Source organism: Geospiza fortis, unplaced genomic scaffold, assembly GCF_000277835.1.
Source record: "Geospiza fortis unplaced genomic scaffold, GeoFor_1.0 scaffold95, whole genome shotgun sequence".
Taxonomy (NCBI): Eukaryota; Metazoa; Chordata; class Aves; order Passeriformes; family Thraupidae; genus Geospiza; species Geospiza fortis.
Genome location: NW_005054333.1, coordinates 107,651 through 121,799, shown reverse-complemented (window position 1 = coordinate 121,799; position 14,149 = coordinate 107,651). Strand labels below are relative to the sequence as shown.

General features: G+C 42.2%; 1 protein-coding gene across 1 annotated transcript; it reads right to left on the bottom strand.

Annotated features, from left to right (window-relative positions):
• Positions 1-11: 11 nt before the first annotated feature.
• On the bottom strand, positions 12-13,237 carry PP2D1 (protein phosphatase 2C like domain containing 1). Its single transcript, XM_031057626.1, is given in 15 exon segments — positions 12-121; positions 124-282; positions 397-502; positions 595-682; positions 788-1,094; positions 1,097-1,134; positions 1,136-1,178; positions 1,181-1,210; positions 4,611-4,666; positions 4,668-4,802; positions 4,804-4,845; positions 4,847-5,165; positions 5,168-5,285; positions 11,515-11,635; positions 13,113-13,237. Coding segments are annotated over 15 exon segments (1,797 nt in total).
• Between the last annotated feature and the right edge of the window lie 912 nt (positions 13,238-14,149).

Here is a 14,149-nt window from a genome sequence, read left to right as displayed (position 1 = left end):
GTGACAAATCTTTAAATGTTGAGGTAATTGCGTATCTTATCACATCCATTTAGAAGTATGATCAAAATAGTAATATTGTCTCTTGAACCTGCAGCTAATGCAGTCTTTGCCAGTTGTTCACAAGGTGACTTGTTGCATTGCAGTGTCTCTGAGCTGACTGTGTCTCCTCTGCAGCTTGTGATTTTCAATTGATCGGGTACATTTTTGTGTCTTTTTCAAACTGTGGTGATGGTTTAGAACCCAGTGGTGATACAGTCTTTAGCAGTTCTTGACCAACATCACCTGCCGTTTGTCACAAAATGAATTGGAGTCCATTTTTTTCTGCCAGCTGTGTATTTGAGTCAGAATTAGATTGCATGGTTTTGTCTATTTTGAGGGCAATTCATTGCTTTAGACCTTGATGCCAGCACATTCTCTTGCAGCTGTTTATAGCTGTGACTTGGACCTGTTGCACAGAAAGTACTGGTTTCTTCTTGCTCTGAAGTCTCACTGTGGATGAAAACTTGGATAAAATTTTCTGTCGTCAAACTGAGTTCTTCAGAGTCACCTTGTGTGTTAGAATTGGATCAGTGTATCTCTGTTCTTTGAATTTACTTCATTGTTACTAAAAAGAGACAGTTCTGGATTAGGTTGATTTTTGTGGTCATTGGTTTCCTTATTAAGAATTCCATTTTTATGATGCCTATAATTCTTCCCAGAACATTTTCACTGATTTTGTTTCAGGTTGCCTTTTAAGTCACTCTGAAAAATACTTTGATTGGAATAAAATAGCTGTATTCTATCTTGCAGATGATTAATAGTGCTTGAGTCAGTTAAGTTGTCTCCAGTGCGGGATACTAGATACTGACACATGGTGTCCTGTTTTGTTGAACAGCATTCATGCATTCTCAAATAATGAGTGAATGTTAAGACTTGGTGCAAGTACTTCAGGTAATCCAAAACCCCTCAAAGCCCATTAGAAGCCAAAATAAGAAACTGGCAAATAACATTGATAGGGACAGATGCAGTGTGAAGTACAGGTATAACAGATGTTCTTTATACTAAAGCTCTGTGATGTCCAAGAGACCTTGTAGTTCTCAGGTATCCCTCTACAAATCTGGTTTATTAGTGCTGATGTTTCCACCATTCTGAAGTGTTTTCTCTCACATTAGAAGTGCTGTGCTCTTAGGAGACATGACTCCATTTTTATGTAAGACTGCACATACATCATCTGAAGTTTAAATAGTATTTATAGCATAGTGTTTTTTTAAAGATACTGCTGTTACAGTATCAGCCTTTTGTTAAGGACTGGGAAAAAACCTAAGATCACAGTTAATAATCTACTTCACAGGCAATGATATGTCCATCATTGAATCTGTTTCTGGTTTTACAGCAAAGTTTTCTGTGGTTTTTCCCCTTCTATTCTTAGAAGATTGTTCTGGAATCTTAATCTCTTGACCGCAAATAAACTCTTATGAGGAGTCTTAGGTGACATTTCATTCAGCTTAAAGTGCAGTCTAATATGAAAAATATGCATTCTTGACTGGCTTTTAAACAAGGTGCAACTTCTCTATTTTTCTGAAATACTTTTTCTCCCATGAGAACATGTGCTTTCAAGTGTCTGAATGAACTCAGCAAGAAGTTTCAGCTCAAACTGTTTCTGGCAGCCTACAAATTCTAGTACTTGAAAATAATTTGGACATGATGTAGATTTACTGTTTACTTACAGGATGCCTTAAATCTTTTGGTTGAGGCACCCAAGGGAGCAAGAATTCTTAGTCATTGTGGGAAGTTGAGGACTAATTTCTTGGCTTTAGTAGGAAGAGGTATTTTCTCTGTCCCTCAACATTTCTGAAATCTGCGAATTAAAAGTGTTAGAAATTGCAACACTGCAGGGGGCTGGTCATGTCAGATTTGAATGCAGAGCATAATGGAAAGAGCTCTGAATCAAAGTGCTGTATTGTTTGAGATCCTCTGTGCCTGCCCTGGGAGACCATTTCTTGTGTTAGGGGAGGTGTTCAGTTCCCTCCAATGTGTTGGCACAAGGGCAAAAGCAATGCCAGGCAGAAGGAACTTCCTTGGGATGTGGTGACTTTCTAGGCATGAAGCTGGCTGCAGTGTGTTCATTTATATTGTATTTTTAATATCATCTGGCTAGACTGGGGCCCAGACCTCTGAAAAGGGTGTATGAGTAGGCATTGCTTACACAGTAGTTGTGTTTCTTGGGCAGTATTGGCATCATCGAGTGTAGGAGACAGCTGAGTGTAGTCTGTGAAGGCAGATTTCTCCTGCCTTAAATCAGAAAGTGATTCAAAATACCAAACTGAAGGATGCACCTTTTTAATTAATTATAAATTTTAGATGCCTTAAGTTTTGCTCTGTATGTTTCCTTGTGCTTGTTTCCCCTTCCTCCTTCTGATTTCCATGGAGAGCTAGAAGAATGTGTAAAATATCCTTTAAACCCTTGGAGCAAGACCACCAACTGTAAGCCTGACCAAGGCCATAATATAACCCATGTGGAACAATCTGACTGCAAGAAAGAGTAAAATCTAGTCCCTTTTGGAGGCAAGTCTCTCTTCTCTGCAAACCAGAGATAGGGCAAAAGAGTCAACAAAACTTAGCTGACCTATCAATATAGGACTAAATGAAGAAGATGGCCCATGTCACCAGCTCCTGCTCCTTTTATCTGACCATCCTCTTTAGTTGCTTACCTGGAGCTGAAGAAACAGTCTGTACTTCTGTAAGAATGCACTCCTTGGGGAAAAATGAAAGTTCATGTTGCGTGAATTCTTTCCTTTGATGTGGTACATTTGGTGGAAAACTAATTGTATTAGATTAAATAAATGTGTATTTAGCAGTGGTTCAGAAATGTGGACTTTAATCATAAAAGATTTAAAGTACCTCTGATGAACTTAAAACCTAAACTTGTTAGCAGAGCTTGAATTTGTTATCCTTAATTGCAGCCAGCATGAAACCCTCTCTGTAAGGAGTGGATGAGGCAGGTAACAAGACCCAGAAGCAATTTGGTAAAGAATTCACCCAGCCTCAGTTCTTGCCTTCATCAGTCTCTTTGAAATAAAACGTATTTCCAGTAAGGTGGAAACAAATGCCTCTGAAAACACTGCAGCCTTTTTGTGAGTTAATGCTGTATTCCAGTAAAGGTAGGACTGCATTTCCTGAAAGAACAGCTGGGCTAGTGCTGAACTACCTGTTTTGATACCTGTACCAGTCAAGGTCACATAGCTGCAGAAAGCTTATTTTAAGTAAAGTACAGCGTAGCAACAAGCATTGAATAATGGAGGTGATGAGATATACCGCAGTTACCTAGAGCAGTGTCAGTGCATGATAAAGTTGGTTTACAGTGTTTCTCAGGCTGGCAGATGAGTGCAAGTTGTTGTTAAGGAAAAGTATTTTTTTCAATATCTGGAATTGTTTTTTTCAAATGTAGATTTTTTTTTTTTGTCTTGACCACAATGAAGTCTCTCAAATAGTTCTCCCTTTTTCTAGTGATATTTGACCCTCTTCATTAATTTTGGTCAAATTCCATATGGAGAAATATGAAGTCTTACAAGTTGTGTGAATGCACACATCACAGAAGAGTGCCTCTGATGTCAGCTGCAGTGTCAGCCCACTCCTTACTAATGCCAGGGAGAGTGATAGAGAAGTGATGTAGTGCTGGGCATGTTCTTCAAGCAGAGGCTGGAAGAGAATGTAGCTGCAGACACAAATACATTTGGAACTCTTCACCCACCTGCTTTTTTGATACACACTCTGCTGCTTTTTTTTTTTTTAACCCACTCTGCTTGTGCACTCCTTTGTGGGAAAACAAGTATCTTGCTTGTAATCTCACAGCTGTTTTGCTTGCAGGAGTGGGCCTGACTGGTAACAAAAATCACCAGGTGGGAAGATACAATGACTGGAGTTGCCAGCCTGCAAGAGCTTTTCTAGTGTCCCTTGTAGCAGGAGTGGGTGAAGAAGCACTAGGAATGTATCATTGTTTCTGATTGTAATAAAAAACTGATTCTGCGCTAAAGAAAAGCGAGGTTCTACTTCATAAGGAAACTGGTCTGAATAGTTCTTTCATAAGAGTAAAATACAACAGATTCCTATTTCAGAAAGTAATAATTCAGATTATTCTCTCAAAGCATGTTTCAATTTGCTGGTAGCAAAATGTGGCAACACTTAGTCCAATGAAACAGATTAAATAAAAGAATATCTTGAGCATGTTTCATTGACACAAGGACTTTGACACATGAAAAATCAGAAGCCTGTCCTAAAGTAATGACACTTTAAACCTCTCGATTAAAAAAAAAAATCATACTATTCTTACACAAGTCATTTGTGTATTATGGAATGTCTCCTAACTCTCTTTTACATCAGTAAATTGAATTAAATGCTTTAATTCAAGTATTGTGCTCAGGCTTCTTGTCTAATAAACTGAATACTATTGTCTGATAGCAGTATCAGTTGTGAGGGAATTTATCATGTCTTCACATTGTCAAGCTAACCTCTCGATTACTTTTTATCTCCAGATACCAACTGCCAGTAAGCAAATCTCTAGGTTAATTTAGGCTTTTTTTTTTTCTTAATTGGATGAAGGGAAAAAAAGTCCTGGTGTGGAATATATTTACCTATAGTAGCAACATGCAGTAGCCCAGCAACACCTTTGGCTGTCCTGGCTAATGGGCTGTGTGTTGTTTTCAGGATGTTTTCTTTCTTCTTCACCAGTGCCACCCATCTCTTCTGTAGGAATTCCTTTTCCCACTGAACGGCCACTCCAGTGAACTTTGGAAACCTCATTCCTTCCCAGCTGTAAAAATCTGCATTCTTCAAAAGGACTTAGCATACACTTTCATAATAGACTGGTCTTGTTTGTCTCCTCATTGCTTGGTTCTTCTCTTTTTCCCTGTAATCTGCCTTGATTAGTCTGGCAAAAAATTCTAGAATTTGCTCTTTGTCATTTTTATTTTTGTGGGAGGAATCCATACAAGAAAGCTGTTCAAGAAATAGAAGTGGAAGCTTTGCTACAATTGTTTCTGTAGCTGTCACACCATGACAGTCATCAAGAATCTCCAGAAAGCATGTATCTGACCTACTTTCATGGTTGTCCAGCACAATAAACCTGTCTTCCATGTCTCTCTGCCATGTGGAATTTTTATCTTAGCAAATCAGTAATGCTTTTATAAAGAATTATTTACTTTCTTAGAAGTATCAGGATTGTTGGTATTGGCAAGATCACAAAATGATGTGCGAGTGGGATTATCCACAAGGAGTTCAAGTGAGTAATGAACCTTCTGCCTGTGTGTCTCAGAGAATTTAGCAGTTTAGAATTTGGGTACTGCAAGGACCTGACTCCAGTCAGCACCAGCTTCTCTGCCTGTCCTCCAGCCAGAGCTTGTATCTTCCTTCTGTCCGCATGCACCTCCAATTTTTCCACTGCAGCTCCTTGCTCCAGTCTCCCCCATTGCTCAGTCTCTCTCACCTCACTCTGCACCCCCAGTGCTCGTTCCAGGCCTGGCACCTGGTGCTGCAAAGCCAAGGGTCAGAGTTGCAGAGCCTCTGAGCAAGGTGCTTCCTGACAGAGCCCCAGCGGCACAGAGGGACCTGTCTGAATTCACTACCTGCACATTGGCATGGCTCTAGCTGGCATGGGCAAACCGATGCTGCTTTCTAAATACTGTAACTTGCTCAGATTTGGGCAAATTGACAAGAATGAAAAGAAGCACTGCTGATGCCATTTCAGCCAAATTGCCGAGTGGTAGTTTAAAACCTGCCCGTCTTGGAGCTTCTCTAGAAAAAAAAAAGACTTTTGGCTTAATACATTCAAAACAACATATTTTCCAAATCCTATTCTCAGGAACAGCTAAGCCATTTTACCTAGAATTTTTTCCCAAGTGATTTCTGCTTCAGGCTTGGAAAATTTCAGTATGAACTGCTGCTTGCATAACATCCTCTCCCCCTAAACCAGCACGTGGCGTACATGCACAGACACCATAACACAAAATCCTGACACCCTGTGAGCAGCTAAGCTTGCCAGCCTATACTTCATGTATCTACTAAGTATGAAAACACAGTGTATTCAAGATGATTATGGTTTTTTTTTTAGTATCTAGCATTTATGAATGAGAAAAATCAGACAAAAATGAATATGCTGTTGTATTCCCTGTTATGAGATTTCTGTTTTGGTTAATCTTTGTTAACTGCTGATAATTCATCACCAGGGTGAAGGAAGGTAGTTTAGCAGCAGTAAAACCCCACAGCCACATTACAAGAGCAGCCTTTGGGAATTTCATCCTACTTCAACCTCATTCCTTTATTGGGACTCTCTCTTTGCATTCCATACAGCCACACCTGAATAAACTATTTTATTAACAGGATTTCAGCTAGGAATTACATTTTTTTTTGGTCTCACTACTTCTCTCCATCACCTGTGTATAATAATGTATAATTTCTGCAGTTTGTGTTTCAATGTGTGCCTCTTTTCTGTCATGGCAGTCAGATAAAATTTCATTAAAGTTGAAGCCCTAACCTTCTCCAGCTGAAATTAATCCTAATACATCTTAATGAATCAAGAGCCTATGATCAGCGGAGGTAGATCAATTACAACATATCTTCTGCAAAGGGTGATATAGCAGAACCACTTAAAAACCCCTTATGACAGTTTAGATAGCTTATCCTTTCAGAGGTGGCTTGCAGCTGGCTACAACTCTCAGTCTGCTGTAGGATCAGTTTATAGGAAAGTCTGTACTCTCTACAAGAGGTGAACACCAGACTCCTCTGAAAATGCTGCACCTCTCCAGCAGGGAAAGGTAAGGAGGTGCATGGGTAAAGCTGCCTGTGCAGATCCCTTTGCCTTTATTCTGCATAATTTGATTTTGAGATGTCACAAGACTTTTCAGTGCTTTCATTACAATGATGCATTCAAGCCTGAGAAAAATTAGGACTAATGTATACAAAACACCTGGTAAGCTATTTTTTGTCAGTCTTTTAAATAGTAACCCATTTTATATTTAGTGTATATAAAAGCCCCTTGGATTAGAGACAGGAAATTGATAACTTTCAGCAAAATGTTAGTTTGATCTCAGCAAATTGAATTCTTAACACTCACATACATTTTACATGGGTTTGTATCTCCATAAGTGGCTGTAAGTGCTAAGAAATCACATTTTCAAAGCACCAAAACAGTCCCAGTTAATTACAATGTGTAAATAACCAGGAGAATATACATAATAATTTATGTAGCAGGATAGGCTGTAACTCTTTAGTTGCAATAACTTTGCTTATAACTATTAAAAGGGCAGCCCTGATGTTAATTTTTATGCTATGCATAAATTGCTTGTGTTAATAGCTAAAAACCTTGTAAAAATATAAAAAAAGAAACATTTGCTTTGCTGTTCTCTAATGAAGTAAAAAGATTAGTCTGTCTGTCCTTCTCTCCTTGCATTTCTCCCATCAGGAACAAATACAGGCTGGGAGGTTTTTTTGCTGTCAGGTTAAAGGATAACAGTGAGATACTGACAGCACAATACAGCAAGATAAGGCACTGCCAGCCTCACAGTGAAAGATAAAATTCAGCTTTCTAGCTCACTGCAGTTTCCCTGTGCCTATTTAGGGAGCCAAAACCCAACACAGTTTAATGTTCTGAGATGAAAATAGAAGCAGATAAAAAGAAATTAGATGTAGAAGAATGGGGAGTGAACCACAGTTTGAGATTAAACATGTCTTCAAGGGCAAAAAAATTGTATTTACTGTGTGTGTCATAACAGCCTCCTGGTCAGAGCTTAGTCTGCCATACTCTGGCCTGTCTGAAAGGGACAGAATGAGGCAGAGCATGAGGCTTATATGGCAGATGATACCATTGTCTCAGTACATCGCATATTTCTGGGAAACCTTTCTAGCTATGATACTTGGAGCTGCTTGCTGTTAATAAGGTAAGGCAAGATTATTTTCTGTTTCTGCAGTTTGGCACCACAATCATCATTTTTTTAATTAGCAAAGATGGAAGATATTCCTGAGCTTTGAGGATTGAGGATCTGAGTTGTATCTGAACAGACAAGTCCCATATGCAGTTATCTCCCTTTGACACACGTTGTTCCTATCTCCACCCAGAGAGAGCTTCTTCCTCACTTCCCTTTGACACAGCCAGAACTTAGCTTGCACAATCTCCAGGCCTGAACTCCTTCCTCTCTTAGGTTTGGGGGTTTTATTATTTGCTACATACTTGTGGTCTTTGAAAATGGTGACTGTTATTGATGCTGAAACCAGTGCTGGAAAGATGCCTGCCTGTGGGTGATGGGACAAGGCAGAGAAGGACTGTGGGCTGTAAAATGGAGGTCATGGTCTCCCTGAGTTTCTCATCAAAATATTATCAGCTAGTACATATAAACAAATTCTTGAGGAATGAGCACCAGCTTCCTTGCCTGTCTTTTCCTGCTTCCTTGATGTACTTATTTACTTATTGCTCATGTCTCAGGTAGTGCTTCCCTCTCAGTCCTCTCCTTCCCATGTGCCTGTGACACCAGGACATGGCTTCATTGCCTCCACACCTTCAGCACAGTTGCAGCAGCAGCACCTCCCCTGGAAAACTGTGAATGCATCACACCCACATACAGCAACCATGACAGAGTCTCTCAGCACAGCCAGGACTGTCCCTGAGCTGCAGGGTGCCTGATGCCACCAGCATGTGTCAAGGAGCCACCCAGAGTGGGCAGTGAGGCATTAGCGCTGGTCTGGTGCTGTGTGGCTGTGCTGTGCAGCTCATGTCCTGCTGCACAGCTGGAGCCAGCCTCTGCTGGGGGGTGCTGCCTTAGCAGGTCCCAGGTTCACCTGGTCATCTTTGGCCAAAGCAGCAAAGAGCAAATATTTTACGTGAAAACCCTTACAAAGCCTTCCTTAAACTCATATAAGACCACTGAAAAAGTCTTCACCTGAAAAAACAAACTAATTTGCTAACCCAGGAGCCATGCCCTATACCTTCCATAATTTTTTTTAATCAGAGCTGGTCCTCTCATTCTCTAAAACCATCCACAGAGGGAATGGTGCAGAAGGAGCAAGACATCTTCTCCCAAGTGAGTCAATTTAGGTGTGCGTGTATAGCCTACTTACTGCATCCCCAGAAGCAGCGATGCAGCTTCAAGAAAGTCGAGTTATGATAGGTGTGGGAAGAGATAAAGACAAACCTGTGAGTCACAGGAGAATGCCAGGGGCAGAGCCTGCATTCAGGACTCAGAATCCTGTACTCCCACCTGTAAACCTGATAATAGGTAAGAAAGAAGGAAGTGATTGATAATTAAAATAATTATGGAATAAATTAAGATAATTAGTCTCCTTATTTATCTCCTAAAGTGTTGTCCAAAACTGGAATCCCGGGATTCCAGGCCCTCTGGTTTTGTGCCACCCTATAAAATAAGAGTCTCCATCATTAGGTCTTCTTGGGCAAGAGTTATAATTTGTGACACTGTCCACTTGTACAGAGCTGCAGCTCCTCAGCTGGGAGGAAGCATCAAAATGGGAAATGGGAGTAGTGAAACAACGACCGACCAGCTCTTTCTACACTCCAGATATTTTGCAGCTCTTCCTCATGTGTGGGTCAGTCTCAGTGAGGCAGAAGTAGCAGTTTGCTATCCCCCAAGGGCCTGTGTGGGGCAGAGAGGCCATGAAACAAGTGAGGATGGTGAGCCTGCCAGCCTTGGCACAGGAGGTGGGGGATGTGAGGGCTCAGGGACCCACAAAGAAAGCTGTGGCAGAAGGCAGAAGATGGGTGCTGATAATGTAACTGTGCCTTCTTCAGTCCCGGTGACATCCCGCCTCCCTCACCCCACAGATCCCCATCTGGGGTTGGTGCTGTACTCCTGGGGTTCCTGCTGTACTCCTGGGGTTCCTCTGCATTTTTCAGCTGTACACAGCACTATTACAGTCGGTCCAAATGGAAGTTTTTAGCTGTTTAGTTTCTGCTTCTTGGCTGAGTGGTTAGCAGTGGTGCCTGTGGTTGTGTCTCTAGTTCCTGGAAAATCTAGGATTTCCAGGTGGTCCCCCACACAGATATGTGGAAGGCCCATGACTGGGTTTCCACAACCAGATGTGCTTAGGCCGCTGCAACGTCATCTTACAGAAATAATATCTATGTCAATGTTGTATCAAGGGTGCTGTCTGGCACCTGGAGAAAGCAGAAAGCAGGCCCTTTCTCTCCCATCCCTGCCAGCAGTGCCTGTGCCAGTCTCCCAGGGGTATTTCAGGCTTCCACCAAATGACCTGCCCTACATGGCACAAGCAGTCAAAATGCACCAAGTGGAGTCCCAGAGGTTTGCAGGGATCTCTGCCACGAATCAAGGAATAGAAAGAACATAAAAATACATTAGAGAAAGGAATAAACAAAAGAATTGTGGGGAGTCAAAGAGAAGGTAAGGGAAAAATAGGTATTACATCCCATGTTTGCAAGAAGAGATCCAGAGCTCTCACTACCACAAAATAATACAGTGTAAGCCTATGCAGTGATTGCTGATGGCTAAATAACTTCAACAAACATATTCTGGACCTCACACACACAGCTCAAACAGCGCAAAGGCAGGAGTGACTCCAGCCTTTAGTTTTCTCACCTGGTTTGGGTTAAATCAAAAGTCTGACTGCGGTCAGGAAGAGCATCCTCTGGGTAAGAAGCATATAAAAACTGCTTAATGGTCCATCACTAACCAGAGTCACATGTAAGCACCATGGGAAGCTGATGAATTGCTAGAGGTGGCCTAATGAGCAAAACTTTTGTATTGTTAATACTTCCAGTGATTCATAAATTATTGATAGCACTCCTGAATGCCTGGTGGCCAGGAGGGAGGCCACTTCACCCACAAGGAATGCACTAATGAAAGGACACAATAGGATTTCATACTCAGAGAAGTTCCCTAGAAGGACGAGAGCTATGCTTTTCCTATTGGAATTGAATGGCAAGAGTAAAAACAGGTGGGAGCACTGGAAGAAAATCTCACACAAAAGGAGGGAGACAAGGCTGGGTTGGGCATGCTGGATCTGACTGGGCTGTGAGACAGGGATGAGGGTTAGGGGTAGGCTCCCAGAGCTCAGCTGTGGGCTGGGTGGTCCCTGTCAGAGCAGTAGCATTCAGCATTAGGCTGCTATTAACTGAGTCATTCTTTAATTTATGGGAGCAAGATAGGCCCCAAAAGCCCTAAATGACAACTTGGTAATAACCAGGAGTCCGGCACGCCCTGAACTGTATTTTGATTTCCTCTTTTGTGACTCAAGAATGCAGCTGCCTCCTTTGCCTCCTTGGAATAATAGTAACACACAGGCTCTTGCATTTAAGCCTGTCAGGCGCTCACGGTGAATTCATGCAGGAGCAACAAATGTGAAATGCATGTCTGATCTGCTGGGAGCATGGGCTCTGGGCAGGGATCTCCTCGGGGCTATCAGCAGCCTGAGTGAGACCTGAAACCCACATGAGCTGGCGCCTATGTCTCACCTGGCTCCTGGCTTCCCTAACTTGATGCAGATGAGTAGCATTCCTGAAGTCACCTGGCTACTCACCTGAGCTTGTGAGCTGAGCAGCACAGGCAGGATCATCTGCTCCCGCCTGTGCTTCCTCAACTCGGGTTTCAGAGTCAGCTCGACTTGTGCAAACCCACTGACATGCCCCAAAGGACAGAAACTGAAAAATATGGTGGGGGTTTTTCAGACAATACTGTGAGTTTGAATCTAATTTAATATATTCATGTTTAAGGATGAAAACCAAGCAACAGAGGGGTTACGTGGTGCTCAGATTTATGCATGCATTATAATTAGAAAATTAGTATGTGCTGCACTTCTGAATTCAGCCAACAGAAGAAAACAGCTTGGATATATGCAACAATGACATGTGTCCACTTGTATGTCAAAGCATAAGGGGTTTGTTTTTGTTTGTCTTTTTGCTCCTTAGTCTTGTTAAAATTTTAAATGTAATATTTTTCTTTTCACTAGAGCAGTTTAAGACAAAGTAAATATTTTTTTCTTTTTGTTTTTAACAACATATTTGCACAAAGTTAGAATGTGAGCAATGATCAGGCTTAATGTTAAAAAAAAAAGAAAGAGGAAAACTTACCTATTCGCAGTTAGAGTGGTTTCTTTCTAAGCAGCTTCTAGCAGGCAGCAGTTCTGCAAGTGTAGTGAAATTAGTGTTTATAAATGTTACTATAGTAACTGTATCTGTAGCCACAAGCTGGTAGACTTACATTTCTGGTTATCTGGCGAGCATCAAGGGATAATGGAAAAAAAAGACATGGCATTGTAAGGCAGCCATGCTCTTGAAGGTTCAAGAAGGAACTGCAGTAAAACTATTTGCATCCTGACAATTTTCGTCTTTGATTTTACTTTCATGGAAGTAATAAGTTTTCAGGCTTTTAAGGTTCCTAAAGAATAAGGTTGTTCACCTAGACTGTGAGCATTCACCTGTGCAGCCTCAGACATAAATGCCCACCGAGTGGCCTCGATGCACATCAGTGGAGTTATTCATCTGTGTGAAAGCCGTAAATGTAGTTTCAGTACCAAAACTGTAATTCATTACATGCAAGTGTGCAAACTTAATGCGGGGTTAAATATAATTATCTACCTGGTTAAAGGAGAACCTGGTGTTTGGTGGGGGGAAAAAAAAAAACAAAAAAAGGAAAAACATACAGGGGCATGTAAAGGTACATCAACTCCCAGGAAAACTAGGAGTCGATGTCCAGGCGGGGATATTAAGTGGTCCATTGCAGCCAGCGTGTTGTTCCAGATGTGCTCTTTGCTCGCAACATTTGCTCTGCCGAGGAGGAGTCGTGGGAAAGCTGAAAGCGAAACTAAGCAAGAACAGTTTCATTTTCAAGTCCGAAAGAAGAAACCTAACCGGCATAAAGAAAATGCAAGCAAAGAGCTTCTTAGGGGCTGCTAATATACAGCGGCTATTCGTTATTTTAAAACGTGATTCGGACACTTACAACAAAAAAATTAAAAATAAAAGACGAAGATAATTCTCTCCTAAATTCCAGAGAAACTGGATTTTCGTATCACGTTTAATTTCCTATTAATCTTGAGGCTGCTACCGCCAAGGGCAGCGGCTCCTCCACCTTAACCAGTCCGTCTTAAAGCGCCGGGGATGGCAGCAGCCATCTTACGGGTCGCTGTCACAGCTGCAGGAAGCCCGAAGCCAGCCCCGGCTCTGCCGCGGACACCCCGGGGCACCCCGGCTCCGGCGAGCCCGCGGCAGAGGCCGGGGAGCAGGTCTGACCCCCACCCCCATCAACGCCCAGTCGAATTTAAAACCTCAGCAAAATAAAAATATAAATAAGTAAATAGAGAAAAACAACAGATCTCCCTGTTTCCTTAAATACTTCATTTTATTCCATTCTGGTTTCCTGTAATTTCATGAATATGCCAACTCGATGTAAAACACCATGCTTGAAAATATCCCCAGGAGCTGCGAAGGGAAGAAGGACGCCGCAGGGTTTTGTCATCCACCCTTCCCCCCAAATATTACTTTGCACAAATCTAGAGTTATTTTTGCCTTCCCCAAGCGAGGTGCCAAGGCCCTGTGCCTGCAAAGCCCTCTCTCTGCGCTGGGACTTCCCTCCAAACTCACACTGCTTTTTTGATAGTTTAGCTTCACACATCAAAGAACCGTAAATCCCACGCAAACGCCCAGCCTCAATGCCAACCCTTTAAACCGTGGCGCCGTAGTACGGAATTGCCATTTGTGGTTTCTCACGGCTCAACCACGGTTTTACATACGTGCAGCGGGGCAGAACCGCCTCACAGCCGGTGCACTTGCTGCTGTGCATGGAGTGCGCTCTCTGGAGCAGGGCCATTTCCTTAATTTAACTTTCAATTAAAGGGTAATCCCTTTAAGGTACAAACTGACCTGCTCTCAACACTTGTTTCTGGACACAACAAAAAACCAAGCCCCAGAACCATGACACGAGAAAATGAGCAGAGTTTTTGAATTAGCCGGTATTTCAAACTGAGGAGTACTTCTACATTCAATTAGAAATGATCCGGGGAAGAAGGCGCAACCCTGCAAGGGTGGCCGCAGAGTATACAGTGTGGGAAAGCAATGGTTAAGCCAAACAAAGTAGCGGCGCTCCGAGGGGCCACGGCGGCTGCGGCAGCACCGCGGGCTCACAGGGGCTCGGGACCGTGCGACACCGCCAGCGAT